Raw genomic sequence first — 13,840 nt, 5'->3', positions numbered from 1 at the left:
TCACTCCTAGACACAAACACAGACAGACAGACAGACAAACAGACACACACACACAAAGGTCTGTCCTAAATATACATCGTGAACCATTTTGTAATGGAACACACCAGTGTATCACCTGGAAGTAAAGCCTTGGTACCGCTTTGCAGGACCCCTTTTGCCTACTTCCAGTTACAGCCTGAAGGTGACTACTGTATGACTTAGAACCTCATTATTGTAATCAAGCACCATGATCAGAAACAACCTTGGAGAAGAAAGGGTTTATTTCATTTTATATTTCCAGGTAACAGTTCATCACTGAAGAGAGTTGGGGCAGGAACTGAGGCAGGCAGGGCAGGAACCTGGTGGCAGGAACTGAAACAGAAGCCACGGAAGAATGCTGTTTATTGGCTTGCTTTCCATGGGCTTGCTCAGTTTGCTTTCTTATACATCCCAGGATCACTTGCCAAGGGGTAGCACCACCCCCAATTGGGTTGGGCTCTCTCACATTCATCATTAACCAAGAAAAACTGGGAAGTCAGTTGTGGTGGCACCTGCCTTTAATCCCAGCACTCAGGAGGCCGAGACAGGTAGATATCTCTATGAGTTCAAGGTTAACCTGGTCTACACAGCAAGTTTCAGGCCAGCCAATCAGAGCTACATAGCTACATAGATCCTGTCCCCCCAAAACAAAAACAAAAACAGAAAACAACAACAAAAAAGGCGTCTTGCCTACAGGCCAAGATGGAGATATTTTCTCAGGTAAGATTCTCTTCCCAAATATATCTAGGCTTGTGTCAAGTTGGAAGAAACCAACCAGGACAGCTACTAATCTAACCTCTGCCATCAGAAATTGGTTTTGTGTGCTTTTTGTTCTGTTTTTGTTTTTTGTTTGTTTGTTTGTTTGTTTTTTTGAGACATGCTCTCATGTAGCCTAGGCTAACCTTGTAGCCTAGTCTAGCATTGAACATCTGATCCTCCTGCCTCTGCCTTCTGGGTGATGAGATAACAGGGATAGGCCACCATGTCCAGACACTTTCACACTTTTTTTAAGATTTATTTTTATTTTATGTATGTGAGTACACTGTAGCTGTCTTCAGACATGCCAGAAGAGGACATCAGATCCCATTACTGATGGTTGCGAGCCACCATGTGGTTGCTGGGAATTGAACTCAGGACCTCTGGAAGAGCAGTCAGTGCTCTTAACAACTGAGCCAGCCCTCCAGCCCTACCACTTGTTTTTGAACATCATTTTCAAGGGTGTAATGTCTCCTTACTTACTTGTGTATTGTGTCTGTCACTGGCCGATACCTGTAAGGTTCACTGCATGTTCTTGTTTATGTTTCATATTTTTCATCACATAGTGATCCCGTTATTATCAACGGGCATTTGGATAGTTTTCAGTTTTGATGTGAGAGTGACTTGAATTTACTGGTGAGTTGAATAGTCTAATCTGAGGTATCCATTTTCTCTGAGGAGGGAGAAAAAGACTAGAGCCATACAGGGTAATTTCCCAGGTAGGAAGTGAGAACCATCTGCGGTTAAGGATTGCACCGTGATTCCAGCCAGGCTGCTGTGCCAAGACCTCTGGGCTCGATCCAGGCGGAGCATAGGAGCTGCAAGGACAGGGAGGTGGTTTGCCAGGATTGGTGTCTGCCAGGGAAGACAGAAGTGCAGGGCACTGAGGATGCTAACAGCAGGCAAGAGATAGAAGGCTGGCTGTGGATGCAGGCTGGGAAGAGGATGTGCAGAGAAGGTAGGGAAGAAAGGTGGGAGGGAGCTGGAAGAGAAAGCAAGCAGAGGCGGACCACGAGGTGCCCAGTGGTGTCTATGAATCTCCAGGCTGTATCTCCAGTGATTGGCACGTGCTTGTCATTCAGTGGGTAGTTGAATAAATGAGTTGTGGGACTGGGGGAACCAGTGGTCTCAGGTAACAAACAGATGCAGTAGTGATATTGGAGAGATTACGGACAGTGAGGCTGTCTGTGGTTTAGGAAAAGGGCATTCCAGAGCAGACGATTAGGCTAGGGTGTTGGGTAGGGGAGCTGAAAGATGCATAAAGGCTTAGCTAGGCAGTCCACAGGAACACATAGTTCATGCTGGATGTTCAAGTAAGAGATGTTGGGATCCAGAAAGCCAGTACAAGGGAATTCAGGCCATGGGTGGAAGAAAACAGTCCTATCTTCCACTATAAGGGAAAACCCTGGCTGGGTAACAGGACCTGATCCTTTTCCCTTGGTCCAAGGGAAAGGAGAGACACAGGTGCAAGTGGGCTTTAGGGATAGCCCCACTTCCACCGCTTCGTTTCCTCTCTCTTCTCAGCTTCTTCAGAGTCCTTATTATCCAGTGTCATCCATTGGCACAATTCCTGTACCCCAACCTCCTACTTACCCACTTCACACATATAGAACCCAGTCTCTCTTTGTGAATCTTTTCTCAGCAGGCTCATTTGGACATATTTCATTTCATGTGTATTGGTGTTTTTTTTTTTTTTTTTTTTTTTTTTTGCCTGTTTATGTCTGTGTGTGGGTGTCTGATCCCCTGGAACTGGAGTTACAGAAAGTTGTGAGCTGCCATGTGGGTGCTAGGAATTGAACCTGGATCCTCTGGAAGAGAAGCTAGCACTCTTTTTTTTTTTTTTTTTTTTTTTTTTTTTTTTTTTGGTTTTTCAAGACAGGGTTTCTCTGTGTAGCCCTGACTGTCCTGGAACTCACTTTGTAGACCATGCTGGCCTCGAACTCAGAAATCCGCCTGCCTCTGCCTCCCAAGTGCTGGGATTAAAGGCGTGCGCCACCACGCCCGGCGAGAAGCTAGCACTCTTAACCTCTGGGCCATCTCTCCAAACCCTTGAACACCTATTACAGCCTCCAATAGTCTCTTTATTCTGTCCGTTCATTCTAGTATTCAACTCCCTTCACAAGCGTTCCTAAGCCACAAAACCTGTGTCAGCCCACTGCCGAGGGAAGCCCCTAGAACCTCTTACAGAGGCTAAGCAGACTGAAGTTCGGTGTCCCCTTAGTCCAGGAGACCAGTCCCGCCCTATCCCGGCGGGCTGAGTCAGGAGGCAGGAACTGGGCGGGCAGGAGGCGCTGAGAGCAGCCAGAAACCGGGGCCAGAGCCGCTGGCAGTGAGCTTGGAGCCCAACGGGGCTGGTACCAAAAAGCCCCGGGCCAGCGGGACACAGTGGGTGAGCGTGAGTCGGGGGCCGTCCGGAACTAACTATGAACTCCAAAAAGAGAGGTAGGACTTGGCTTGGAGCTGCAAAGGCTCCAGAGATGGCCACAAGGGATGCAGACGGGATTCTGGGGGCTTAGAGTGCGTGTTTCGTTGGGAATGGGTTGGGTTGGGGGTTCGGCCGTGAACTCCTTCCCTCCAAGGGCAGGAGAACCATGGGTCCATGACTTGGTTTCCAATTCACGTTTATAGAAAAGTGGAGGTGGAGGGGCACTTCTCATTCGGCACCCCCAATCCCGGGAATCCCCGGGCTCCCAGCCGGGAGGATTCTGGCTTCTAGGCGCCCGCGAGTCGGCCTGAGTTTGGGGGCAGTGTTTATACTGAGTGGTGGGTTACATGAGCCAAACCTGCACGGGCCTGGACTGTCTCTCAGCTCTACTGTGATCCGAATGCGTGCCCCGCCCCATGACCTCCCACGGCCTACCGGGGTGGTGGTACCCAACCTCTCGGTCCACGGAGGGAGGGGGGGCGGTCAGGGGAAGGGCTGGGGATGCCGCCCCGCCCCCGGGTAAACAGGCGCTTCCGCACATTCTTTGCGCGCCCCGCCCCTTTCCTGCTCCTTCCCAGCTGGAGGAGGGTCCCCGCGAGACACCCCCTTCCTGCCCCGCGACAGGCGGAGCCCGCACCTCCGCAGGAAGTAGGGGCCGGCGGAGGCCACGCTGAGTCCGAGGCCGAGTCTCCTGCCACTGCCCTGTCATTAGCGCGGGGGCTAATGAGGCTAAGACTGCCGAGGCTGGAACCCACTGGGGCAGCTGTACCTGGCGACCAGGGAGGGCTTGCCCCAACCCTGGGAACCAGTCACGGGAAAGGGGCTTCAGGGACCCGATTGGTGCTGGACACACACCCCCGCCACCCCCAGGGAGCCCCGCGCGAACTCATTCCATGATGTCCCTGTCGGTGCGGCCGCAGCGCCGCCTGCTCAGCGCCCGGGTCAGTAGGAGCCAGTCCTTCGCAGGCGTCCTCGGCAGCCACGAGCGCGGGCCCAGGTACGCGGCAGGGGTTTTAGTGGGGTTGAGAGAGTTAGATGGGGTTGGGACTGGGGTAGTGAGGGTTTGGGGGATTCTTGTTGACACCCCTTTCTAAAGGCAGTCTCTTCTTCAGGAGCTTCACTGTCTTCAGCCCACCAGGGCCCCCACGGAAGCCCCTAGTGCTCTCCCGAGTGTCAAGGATGTTTTCTGTGGCCCATCCAGCTCCCAAGGTGCCGCAGCCAGAGAGGCTGGACCTGGTGTACGCTGCTCTTAAGCGGGGACTGACGTAAGCAATCTCCTCTTGAATGCAGTGTCCCAGGATTTCACAGAGGTTTCTCTCTGCAAGTTTGAATCTTCTCTAGCCTTGCACCCATTTCTTACAACTGTCACTTAAGGCTTGATAAGTTGACTCTTGTCCTTTGCCTCTCCCCCAGGGCCTACTTGGAAGTGCATCAGCAGGAGCAGGAGAAGCTCCAGCGCCAGATAAAGGAGTCCAAAAGGAATTCCCGCCTAGTGAGTAATGATAGGGGATGCCCTGGACCACTCCTCATCTCTACAGTGTAGGGGAAGGGCAAATCAACCCTCTACAGTGTAGGGGTTGGGCAAATCAGCCTTGTATGGTTACTGGGCTGTGTTCTGAGGTGAGCTGGTAGGCGTTTCTATCCTAACTTCTTCTGCTTGAGATCCACAAGAGTTTCCAGTGCGAGAGTTCAGGCCTTACCCAGGACAGCAAGAGATTATATGGCAGTGCATAGGAGAGGGCCAGGGTGCTTCCTTCTTCCTGGGAAGAGGACTGTCAAATGAGGAAACATTTCTGTTGAATCCTGAAGAATAGCTGGATGGGCAGTTACCTTCCTGGGGTCCTCCTCTTGCTTTCTAAGCATCTGTTCTCATTTCCCTCTGTAGGGCTTCCTGTATGACTTGGACAAGGTAAGTGTATGCATGTAGAATAGTGTTGGAAGGGAGCTGGCTCAGGAGAGAGTCCTGAGATTTAGGCTCTTTCTGACTCAACTCTCCCTTAGCAAGTCAAGTCTATTGAACGCTTTCTTCGACGACTGGAATTCCATGCCAGTAAGGTACTTGTGCAGCATGCGTGCAGCATGGGCAGTGGGAGGAGATCATCCCGGACAACCCCAGCGGTTCTCGGTGGTGAGTCCCCTCCCTCTACCCTATTGTCACCTTTTCAGATTGATGAGATGTATGAAGCATACTGTGTCCAGCGGCGTCTCAGGGATGGTGCCTACAACATGGTCCGTGCCTATAGCACTGGGTCCCCAGGGAGTCGAGAGGCCCGAGACAGCCTGGCTGAGGCCACTCGAGGCCATCGAGAGTATACAGAGGTGAGAGATGAGGACCACTGTGGCAGAGTCACAAGGTGTGGGTTGCTGAGGGAAGATTAGTTCTTCATTCCCTCACATTCTTATCCACCCTTCCCCTCCTCCCAGAGCATGTGTCTTCTGGAGAATGAGCTGGAGGCACAGTTGGGCGAGTTTCATCTCCGGATGAAAGGTACTGAGTTGTAGAGGCAGAAGAGAGGCAGGAGTGGGGATGCTTAAGGCCCTCAGCATGGCTCATCTTCTCCTTTTGTGCCCAGGGCTGGCTGGCTTCGCCAGGCTGTGTGTGGGCGATCAATATGAGGTACGAGGGCTGTGCGTGAGAAAGCTGGGGTGGAAGCTTAGCAAATTGCCGTCCTGAGAGCTACTTTACCCTGCCTGTCTCCCCAGATCTGCATGAAATATGGCCGTCAGCGCTGGAAGTTGCGAGGCCGGATAGAGAGTAGTGGCAAGCAGGTGTGGGACAGTGAAGAGACCGTCTTTCTTCCTCTACTCACAGAATTCCTGTCTATCAAGGTGATTTTTTTCTGACCAGATCCATAAGACAGCTTGTTCCTGTGAACCCCGTTATCCTGTGAATTTCTTGTGACAATCTCTCATTTCTGTGGTCCCTTATAGCTCTATGGTCCTGTAAATGTAACTCCATGACCTCTTTAGCTCCCATAGTCCTCTTTCTGTGGGCCTTGAAAACAACTTTGTAATTCCTTTACCTCATCACTTTGATACTGAGACCTTTATGATATTCTGACATTGTGGATTTTTGGTTTCCTGAACTCCCATGAGGCTGTGAACCTGTAATTCCAATGACTATACCAACATGGATTTCCATGATACTCTTGTTCCCAGATTGCTTCCGTCCCTTATGGTCCCTAGAAACTCTTCTCCTCAAGTAACCTGCATGGCCTCATGACCCCGTGACTATCTTATAACCTCTATGCAAACTCAGATTTCTGAATGCCCTGAAGCCCCTACACTTGTGTGACCTCTCCGTGCACTCTTGGCTACAGGTGACAGAATTAAAGGGACTGGCTAACCACGTAGTCGTGGGCAGTGTCTCCTGTGAGACCAAGGACCTGTTTGCCGCCCTGCCCCAGGTTGTGGCTGTGGATATCAATGATCTTGGCACCATCAAGCTTAGCCTAGAAGTCATATGGAGGTTGGTAGGCACGATGGGCTCAGGGCAGGGCCAAGGAAGGCGGCAGCATAACTAACATCTTTTTTCCCTTCACAGTCCCTTTGACAAGGATGACCAGCCTTCAGCTGCTTCTACAGTCAACAAAGCTTCCACGGTCACCAAGCGATTTTCCACGTATAGCCAGAGCCCACCAGACACACCCTCGCTCCGAGAACAGGCCTTTTATGTGAGCCAAACTGCAGGCCCCAGATCCTACCATCTCCCTGGGTCTTTTTGGTGTGACCCTGAAATGCACTTCTTTCTCTCTTAGAACATGTTACGGCGACAAGAGGAGCTAGAGAATGGGACAGCCTGGTCCCTGTCCTCCGAATCATCAGATGATTCATCAAGCCCGCAGCTTTCTGGCACAGCTCGACACTCAACTCCCAAGCCTCTGGTGCAACAGCCTGAGCCCCTGCCTGTCCAAGTTGCCTTCCGAAGGCCAGAGAGCCTCACGTCGTCTGGTTCCATGGATGAAGAGCCAGCCATGACCCCAGCCCTGGTCAATGGGCATGCCCCTTACAGCCGGACTCTCAGCCACATCAGTGAGGCCAGCGTGGATGCTGCCTTGACTGAGGCCGTGGAAGCTGTGGACTCACAAAGCCCAATCCCAGGGCCTAGCCCGCTTGTCTATCCAGATTCCACTCACGTGGAGCGTGTCAGTAGTGTTCCTCCTGTCCTCAACAATGGCCATTCTGCCACAAGTCCTGCCCTCAGTACAACTGGCCCCGCCCCCACATTTATAGACCCTGCCCCAACGACACAGCTAGACTTGGTTCACAAAACCACAGACTCCGCCCCTTCTGAGTTGCCCAGCATCACACGTACTATGACAAGCTCTGCATATAGTGCTGTAAGCCCTGTCAACAGTGTTCCAAGCCTAACTTCCACCACTATAGGTTCTGCCCACACAACCACGCCCTCTCCCCTCACCTCCACAGGCTCTGTCCCTAATGCAACAGACTCAACCCAGGCTACCCCAAGCCCTACTCACAGTACCCCAAGCCCTACCCATACCACTATACACCTCACCCACACCACTGTAAGCCCTACACATAGCACCCCGAGCCCCATACACACTACCCCAAGCCCCACCCATACCACTGTAAGTCCCACCTGCACTACTCCAAGCTCCGGCCACAGTACCACTAGTCCTACTCAAGAAGCCAAGATGTCAACTCATACCACCAGTGCTGTGGGCCCAGTCCAGACCACTACAAGTCCCATTTCCACAACTGAAAGCCCCTCCCCTTCTACAGACGTGGCGATAATCTCCAGCTCCTCTGCAGAATCCACTGGCCCAGGCACTGAACCTCTGCCCTGTAGTCACCCAGCCTCCCCTCCCTACACTAAAGCAGACTCCACAACATCCTGCACCTCTTACCAGAGTCTTGCTTGCTCTGGTTCAAAACCCCTCACAAGCCCTGCCCCGGATTCCCCAGAACAAATCCCTAAGAGCCCAAGTTCCTCTCCCTCATCTATAGCCCCTGAACCCCAACATTCAGAACATAACGTAGCCGCAGTTGCTCAAGCCCTAGTCCCTGAGGCAACGGGAGGAGCTGGGGACAGAAGGCTTGAAGAGGCTCTTGGGACCCTAATGTCTGCCCTTGATGACTATCGTGGTCAGTTTCCTGAGCTGCAGGGCCTGGAGCAGGAGGTGACTCGGCTGGAGAGTCTGCTCATGGTAAGGAGGCTAGACTGGGCTGGGCTGAGGCCACACAGGGACAGCTGCCAACCAGTGCCAGTAGCTCTGACCCTCTTTACAATCCCAGCAGAGACAAGGCCTGACTCGAAGCCGGGCCTCCAGTCTTAGCATCACTGTGGAGCATGCCCTGGAGAGCTTCAGCTTCCTCAATGATGATGAAGATGAAGACAACGAGGGTCCTGGGGACAGGTGAGGCGGTCAGGCAAGGCAAGACTGGGAACTTGGTGGGGCAGGGAGAGATGAAGGGGAAGAGGTAAAGCGATGTAAGGCAGAGGAGCAGGTGGGTTGGGAGAAATGCAGGATGGGAAGTGGCCAGGTGGGACCAGGTAGAATACATGAGGATGGGCTTGTGGTAGGATAGCTGTGTTTTTCCAGGCATACCTCATGTGTCTTTGATGTCCATGTTACCAACTCTGTCCATCCCAGTGTTTCTGGCCACCCTGTTCATCTCAGCAATGTCTGCCTCCCCTGCACATCCCCATCAGCTTGTGAGCCTCCTGCTTCTCTTCTTTCCCTTGACCTCACCTTGGACCCACCCTGTGAAGCAGCTCTTTCAGCGCCTCCCCATACACCCTGTGTCCTCCAGCACCACTCCCCTCCGTCAAGACCCCGACTCTCCCGGAGGCCCCGGCCACTGGGCTCTCATTCCTGGAACAGATTTTACCGATTCAGATTTGAGAGTCGCACCCGATCCCTCCTCCATTTACGACTTCCTAGGTTCCAGTCCCAAGCCCTGCGTCCTTTACAGCCCACGTTTCATAGACCATCCCGCCTGCAATCCTGGCGCCCATCTCGGGCCCAGCAGTCCCTCTGGTCCTAGCAGAGGTAGCAAAAAGTAGACTGACTGTAAAGACCCATATTACTCATTGCTGGTTAAGGCCTCGTTCTCCCCTAAGTCCCCTGTGAACTTACCTCGTGTCTGTGTCTTCCTGTTGTTCTTCCATTCTGGGTAGGAGGAGCTTAATAAAAATAAAATCTGATGATCAGAAGGTGATGTGTGCTCTTAGGGGCCCGGGGTGTTGATTCCCTTTGTTTTTCTCAGGCACACAAGCAGCCCAGAGGTTGTGGCAGAGGACAGACTAGACTCATCAAATGGCCAGTCTCTAAGCACAGGGTGTTCAGCCCTGGATGCTACCTTGGTCCAGCACTTGTACCACTGCAGCCGCCTCCTGCTGGTGAGGGGATAATGTCTTCCCCACCCCCAGCCACTTACCCCAAGGAGCCCTGAACTCCAATCCAACCCTCGAAACCTCTCAGTTCTATACTGCAATGCCCCAGGGTCTGGCATTTGGTGCCTATTAGATGTAATACCTCCCATACTCCTCCTGCTTTGGCCTCTCCCAGTGCATGCTGGGACCTGTACTCTCCTGACCCCCATCCTCCCCAACCCTCGCCATGAAGCCTAAACTACTTGGCAACCCTTGTCCTCTAGAAACTGGGCACATTTGGACCCCTGCGCTGCCAGGAGGCCTGGGCCCTGGAACGGCTGCTGCGGGAAGCGCGTGTATTCCAGGAAGTGTGTGAACGCAGCAAGCTATGGGGGAACTCTGCCACATCTGCCCAGGAAGGTAAAGGCTGTGTGGGCCTGGGCTTTGATGTACATCTGGAGTTCCCGCCTAACCTAATCCTATCTACCCGCCTGCTCCCCCTGCCTGGTTCGCTCGGCTGCTGATGCTTCTCTCCATCCTTCACAGTGATACAGTTCTCCACCTCTCGGCCCGGCTTCCTGACCTTTTGGGACCAGTGTACAGAGGGACTCAGCCCCTTCATCTGCTCTGTGGAGCGGGTGCTCCTCACTTTCTGCAGCCAGTACGGTGCCCGTCTCTCCCTGCGCCAGCCAGGCTTAGCTGAGGCTGGTGAGTGAGTGGGCTGCCTACCTACCTGCCCCTTCCTTCCATCTCAGCTCCCTTAGGGAAGTCCTCATCAGCCCATACTGACTGACAAATTGAGCACTGAAGAGAATCCGTGTCCTCCAGAGTGTGGCCAAGGAGTCCCTGGGCATGAGCTAGACCGGGGACCCTCCAGAGGGCGGCCAAGGAATCCTTGGGCATGAGCCAGATGGGGGCATTGTCGTCCCTCTTAGAGGCCTGGGACTATTCCAGCTCAGGCTGTGGTACTGTCTTTTGCAGTGTGTGTGAAGTTCCTGGAAGATGCCCTGGGGCAGAAGCTGCCCAGGAGGCCCCAACCAGGCCCAGGGGAGCAGTTCACCATCTTCCAATTCTGGAGTTATGTAGAAGCCTTGGACAGCCCCTCCATGGATGCCTATGTGACAGAGACTGCAGAGGAGGGTGAGGTGGTGGCCCTGGCCACAGAATGCTCGCGCTGTGGGTGGCCCTGAGGGTGTGAATGATGAGAGCGGAGAACAAAGCACCCTCCCCAACTACTTCTTTCAGTGTTACTAGTCCAGAACCTGAACTCTGATGACCAGGCCGTTGTGCTGAAAGCCCTAAGGTTAGCGCCGGAGGGGCGCCTGCGAAAGGATGGGCTTCGGGCTCTTAGCTCCCTGCTGGTCCACGGCAACAACAAAGTCATGGCTGCTGTCAGCACTCAGCTTCGGAGCCTGTCACTTGGTCCTGTCTTCCGGGAAAGGGTGAGTTTGGCAGGATTTTCCTGGAGGTGAGGTTAGGGTTGTGGGCTCCTGGTGTCTAAGTCTGCCATTCCACCCATCCCCAGGCTCTCTTGTGCTTCCTGGACCAGCTGGAGGATGGGGACATGCAGACTCGAGTGGCCGGATGCCTGGCTTTGGGCTGTATCAAGGTGAGTCCCTGCCGACCTGCCTCAAACGCTTTCACTTCAGGGCTGTTTCTACTTGTTACACTGAACCTGCCTCCATATTCTGTTTGCTGATAGGCTCCTGAGGGCATTGAGCCCCTGGTGTACTTGTGCCAAACAGACACAGAAGCTGTGAGGGAAGCCGCCCGGCAGAGCCTGCAGCAGTGCGGTGAGGCTGGGAAGTGGGAGACACCACGAGTTAAGGGGATTTGGGAACATCTTGGCTATTGGGGGTAGGGTGAGGGGATGCCAGGCCTGGAAGATGCCTGGGCCACTCTTGACCTTATATTTGCACATTACAGGGGAGGAAGGACAGTCTGCTCATCGACAGCTAGAGGAGTCCCTGGATGCTCTGCCCTGCATCTTTGGGCCCAGCAGCATGGCCAGCACAGCATTCTGAACTCTTAATTGCCGGCTCCCAGTGTCCCTTCCCTCGTTTTCAGGGCTCATCAGGCACTGGCAGGGAGGGTGAGGGCTGGTTCCAGTCACCTCTCCCCACAAATTCCTATCAATGAAAATCTAATATATTCTTTTGTTACCACTGGGGTTGGCAGAATGCCTGAAATGAAGTGCCTCCCAGCCGCGGTTCTGCACAGTCTTTGCCACACACAGTGTCGGAGGCCTGGCCATTTGGTCAGCTTGCCCTGCCTCACCACATCCCTTGGGTTTGTATTTTATTTACAGAGTTTTACAGAAAATAAAAAAAAGCAAACTGTGTTTCCTACATGGCTTGGTGCACTCCCGAACCTCTGCTCCAACGCCTTCTGATGTGCTCTTCCTGGCCCTGTTGTGTCCACACCCACGCTGTGACAACCACATAAGTGTTTGCCCTGGAAATCCTGGTGGAAGGAAGCCCAGAGTCCAGGGCTGGGCTTGGAGAAGAGAGACAGAAGGGAACTAGCACTGCTGAGCAGGCTGAGCCTGCGGCCGAGACCGGGAACTATAGCCCGAGTGCATCTAAGCTCTGCAGCTGGCCCAGACCAGGTTCTAACTGACTATGCTAGGGCAGCTGTGGCTAGAGAGCAAGGAGTAAGCCGCAAGAAGTGCCTGAGCTGTCGCCACCAGGGGGCAGCAGAACTGCATCAGTGGGCAGGCTTCTCTCTGCACCCTTCTGACCAGGCAGCTTCCTTCCTGCAGTGGACCTCAAGAAGCAACTTTAGGTTGTGAGGAGAGGTGTGAAATCCTTGCTGAGGGGAGGAGCCTGCGCCTGGGAAATAGGAGACCCGGATGGCTGCCCTGTGAACCGAGACTGCTAGGTCTTCCCCTCCCTGAGGCACCTTCTTCCCTGTAATAACAAACCTGTGAACTCTGTGTCCCCTCCAACAGCCCAGCCGGCAGACCTGTGTTGAGGAAGTAGGACTCACAAGACAGGGCTTCCCTGCCTCCAGCACAGGAGTTTGTTATCCCAGGTTAGGAGACCTTCAGGAGGAACTTGAGGGTGACATGGCAGGACTTTGCAAAGAAGATCCCGAGGGAGTTCCACACCCATGGCTAGAAAAATGGACCCTCCATTCTGCTACCACAATTTCTAGTATCCAGGAGATTGGACATGCGGAAGGGCATGAGCTTGAGCCCATTCTACTTAAGGTGATAGCACACAGCAGTGTGACATTGTGTGCACAAAGCTGTCACGGGGAAATGGGGAGCACTCCGGAAGAGCCAATTAGATGTCAACAGTTGCCTAGATGAGGTGGGGGTGGGGTGACCCAGATCCCTGGGGAGCCTTACCCCAATGCTTTAGAACTGCTGTGAAGAGGTTTGTGCCTGAGCCCTCACCACCTGCTGGGGAGGCCATGCTGAGCAAAAGAAACGGCAACAGGAAACACCTGTGAGTGGCTGCTGGCGGTTCACTATGGTCTGTGGGGGTAGGGCCTGCAGACAGATCTTAAATACCGGCATAGCAGGGTAGGGTAGGGCAGTTCAGCTTTTGGATGGTCAGCTGGAGTAAAATGGGATAGATAAAACAATTAGGTGACAGACCACACCAATGCCACCTATAGCTAGTCAGTTCAGTCCCAGAACCATTAGTAGAATACCTGCAGGCCTGAAGCCACAGAATCGGCCCACTGGTGGGTCAGGAATGCTCAGAGTGGTGGAAAAGTGGAGTTAAACCCTAGCTGAGCAGGTCTTAGGAAAGTGAAGGCAGTGACTGGACCAGAACAACATCGTAGGACAGTGCCTGGCAAGAAATATAGGATGGGGAAATGAGCTCAATTCTGGCTGTCACCGAAAATCTTGCTCTTCAAAACAGAAAGATCAAGACCCCTCTCTCTGTCTTCTACAAGGAGGGTCCTAAGGCCAGAGCTTGGGCTTCTGTCCCAGCTGAGAAATGTTGAGACCAGGGTGGATAGGAGCTAGAATTTGAGCACAGCCAGGTGAGGATCTATCAGGGTCAGGGGGACCCTCAGGCCTTTGCCCTTCAAGACTTCTGGGATTTGGTGCAGGACAACCAACCACTTGACCTCTCCTCAGCTCATGACCTGAAGTCCAGCTGGCTGGTCTCTTAGCCCAAGTGTAGGTCTTGTCTGTCAGATTGTGGAAGGCATACAAGGGGCTCAGTTAACTGCCCCGGAACCCTTTTACTTCTTAGGCTGCTGGGGAGACATTTGTTCTTCCTGCTCACATTTAGGACTGTTGGGAGCCTGCTGCCCCAGGAAGCAGTAGATTTACGATGCCA

General features: G+C 53.3%; 1 protein-coding gene across 4 annotated transcripts in view; it reads left to right on the top strand.

Moving 5' to 3' along the window:
* Ripor1 (RHO family interacting cell polarization regulator 1) overlaps positions 1-11,889 on the top strand; it is a 28,798-nt gene extending 16,909 nt beyond the window's left edge. For 3 of the 4 annotated variants that reach the window (XM_021170504.3, XM_029480758.2, XM_021170505.3), the window contains exons 2-22: positions 4,070-4,196; positions 4,312-4,464; positions 4,613-4,691; positions 5,085-5,108; positions 5,201-5,254; positions 5,366-5,518; positions 5,624-5,687; positions 5,773-5,816; positions 5,903-6,028; positions 6,520-6,668; positions 6,744-6,873; positions 6,958-8,370; positions 8,459-8,580; positions 9,434-9,566; positions 9,824-9,959; positions 10,086-10,247; positions 10,521-10,679; positions 10,785-10,981; positions 11,065-11,148; positions 11,242-11,332; positions 11,466-11,889. In XM_021170504.3, coding sequence (XP_021026163.1) covers positions 4,070-4,196; positions 4,312-4,464; positions 4,613-4,691; positions 5,085-5,108; positions 5,201-5,254; positions 5,366-5,518; positions 5,624-5,687; positions 5,773-5,816; positions 5,903-6,028; positions 6,520-6,668; positions 6,744-6,873; positions 6,958-8,370; positions 8,459-8,580; positions 9,434-9,566; positions 9,824-9,959; positions 10,086-10,247; positions 10,521-10,679; positions 10,785-10,981; positions 11,065-11,148; positions 11,242-11,332; positions 11,466-11,563 — 3,698 coding nt within the window. In that variant the 3' untranslated portion in view covers positions 11,564-11,889. Of the gene's footprint in view, positions 1-2,747; positions 3,217-4,069; positions 4,197-4,311; positions 4,465-4,612; positions 4,692-5,084; positions 5,109-5,200; positions 5,255-5,365; positions 5,519-5,623; positions 5,688-5,772; positions 5,817-5,902; positions 6,029-6,519; positions 6,669-6,743; positions 6,874-6,957; positions 8,371-8,458; positions 8,581-9,433; positions 9,567-9,823; positions 9,960-10,085; positions 10,248-10,520; positions 10,680-10,784; positions 10,982-11,064; positions 11,149-11,241; positions 11,333-11,465 lie in introns of those variants that run through there. The other variant, XM_029480757.2, reaches the window with a different exon arrangement.
* The last annotated feature ends 1,951 nt before the right edge of the window (positions 11,890-13,840 follow it).

This window comes from Mus caroli, unplaced genomic scaffold (genome assembly GCF_978045245.1).
Source record: "Mus caroli unplaced genomic scaffold, Mus_caroli_1 scaffold_10, whole genome shotgun sequence".
NCBI lineage: Eukaryota > Metazoa > Chordata > Mammalia > Rodentia > Muridae > Mus > Mus caroli.
This window is presented reverse-complemented; position numbering and strand designations above follow the sequence as displayed.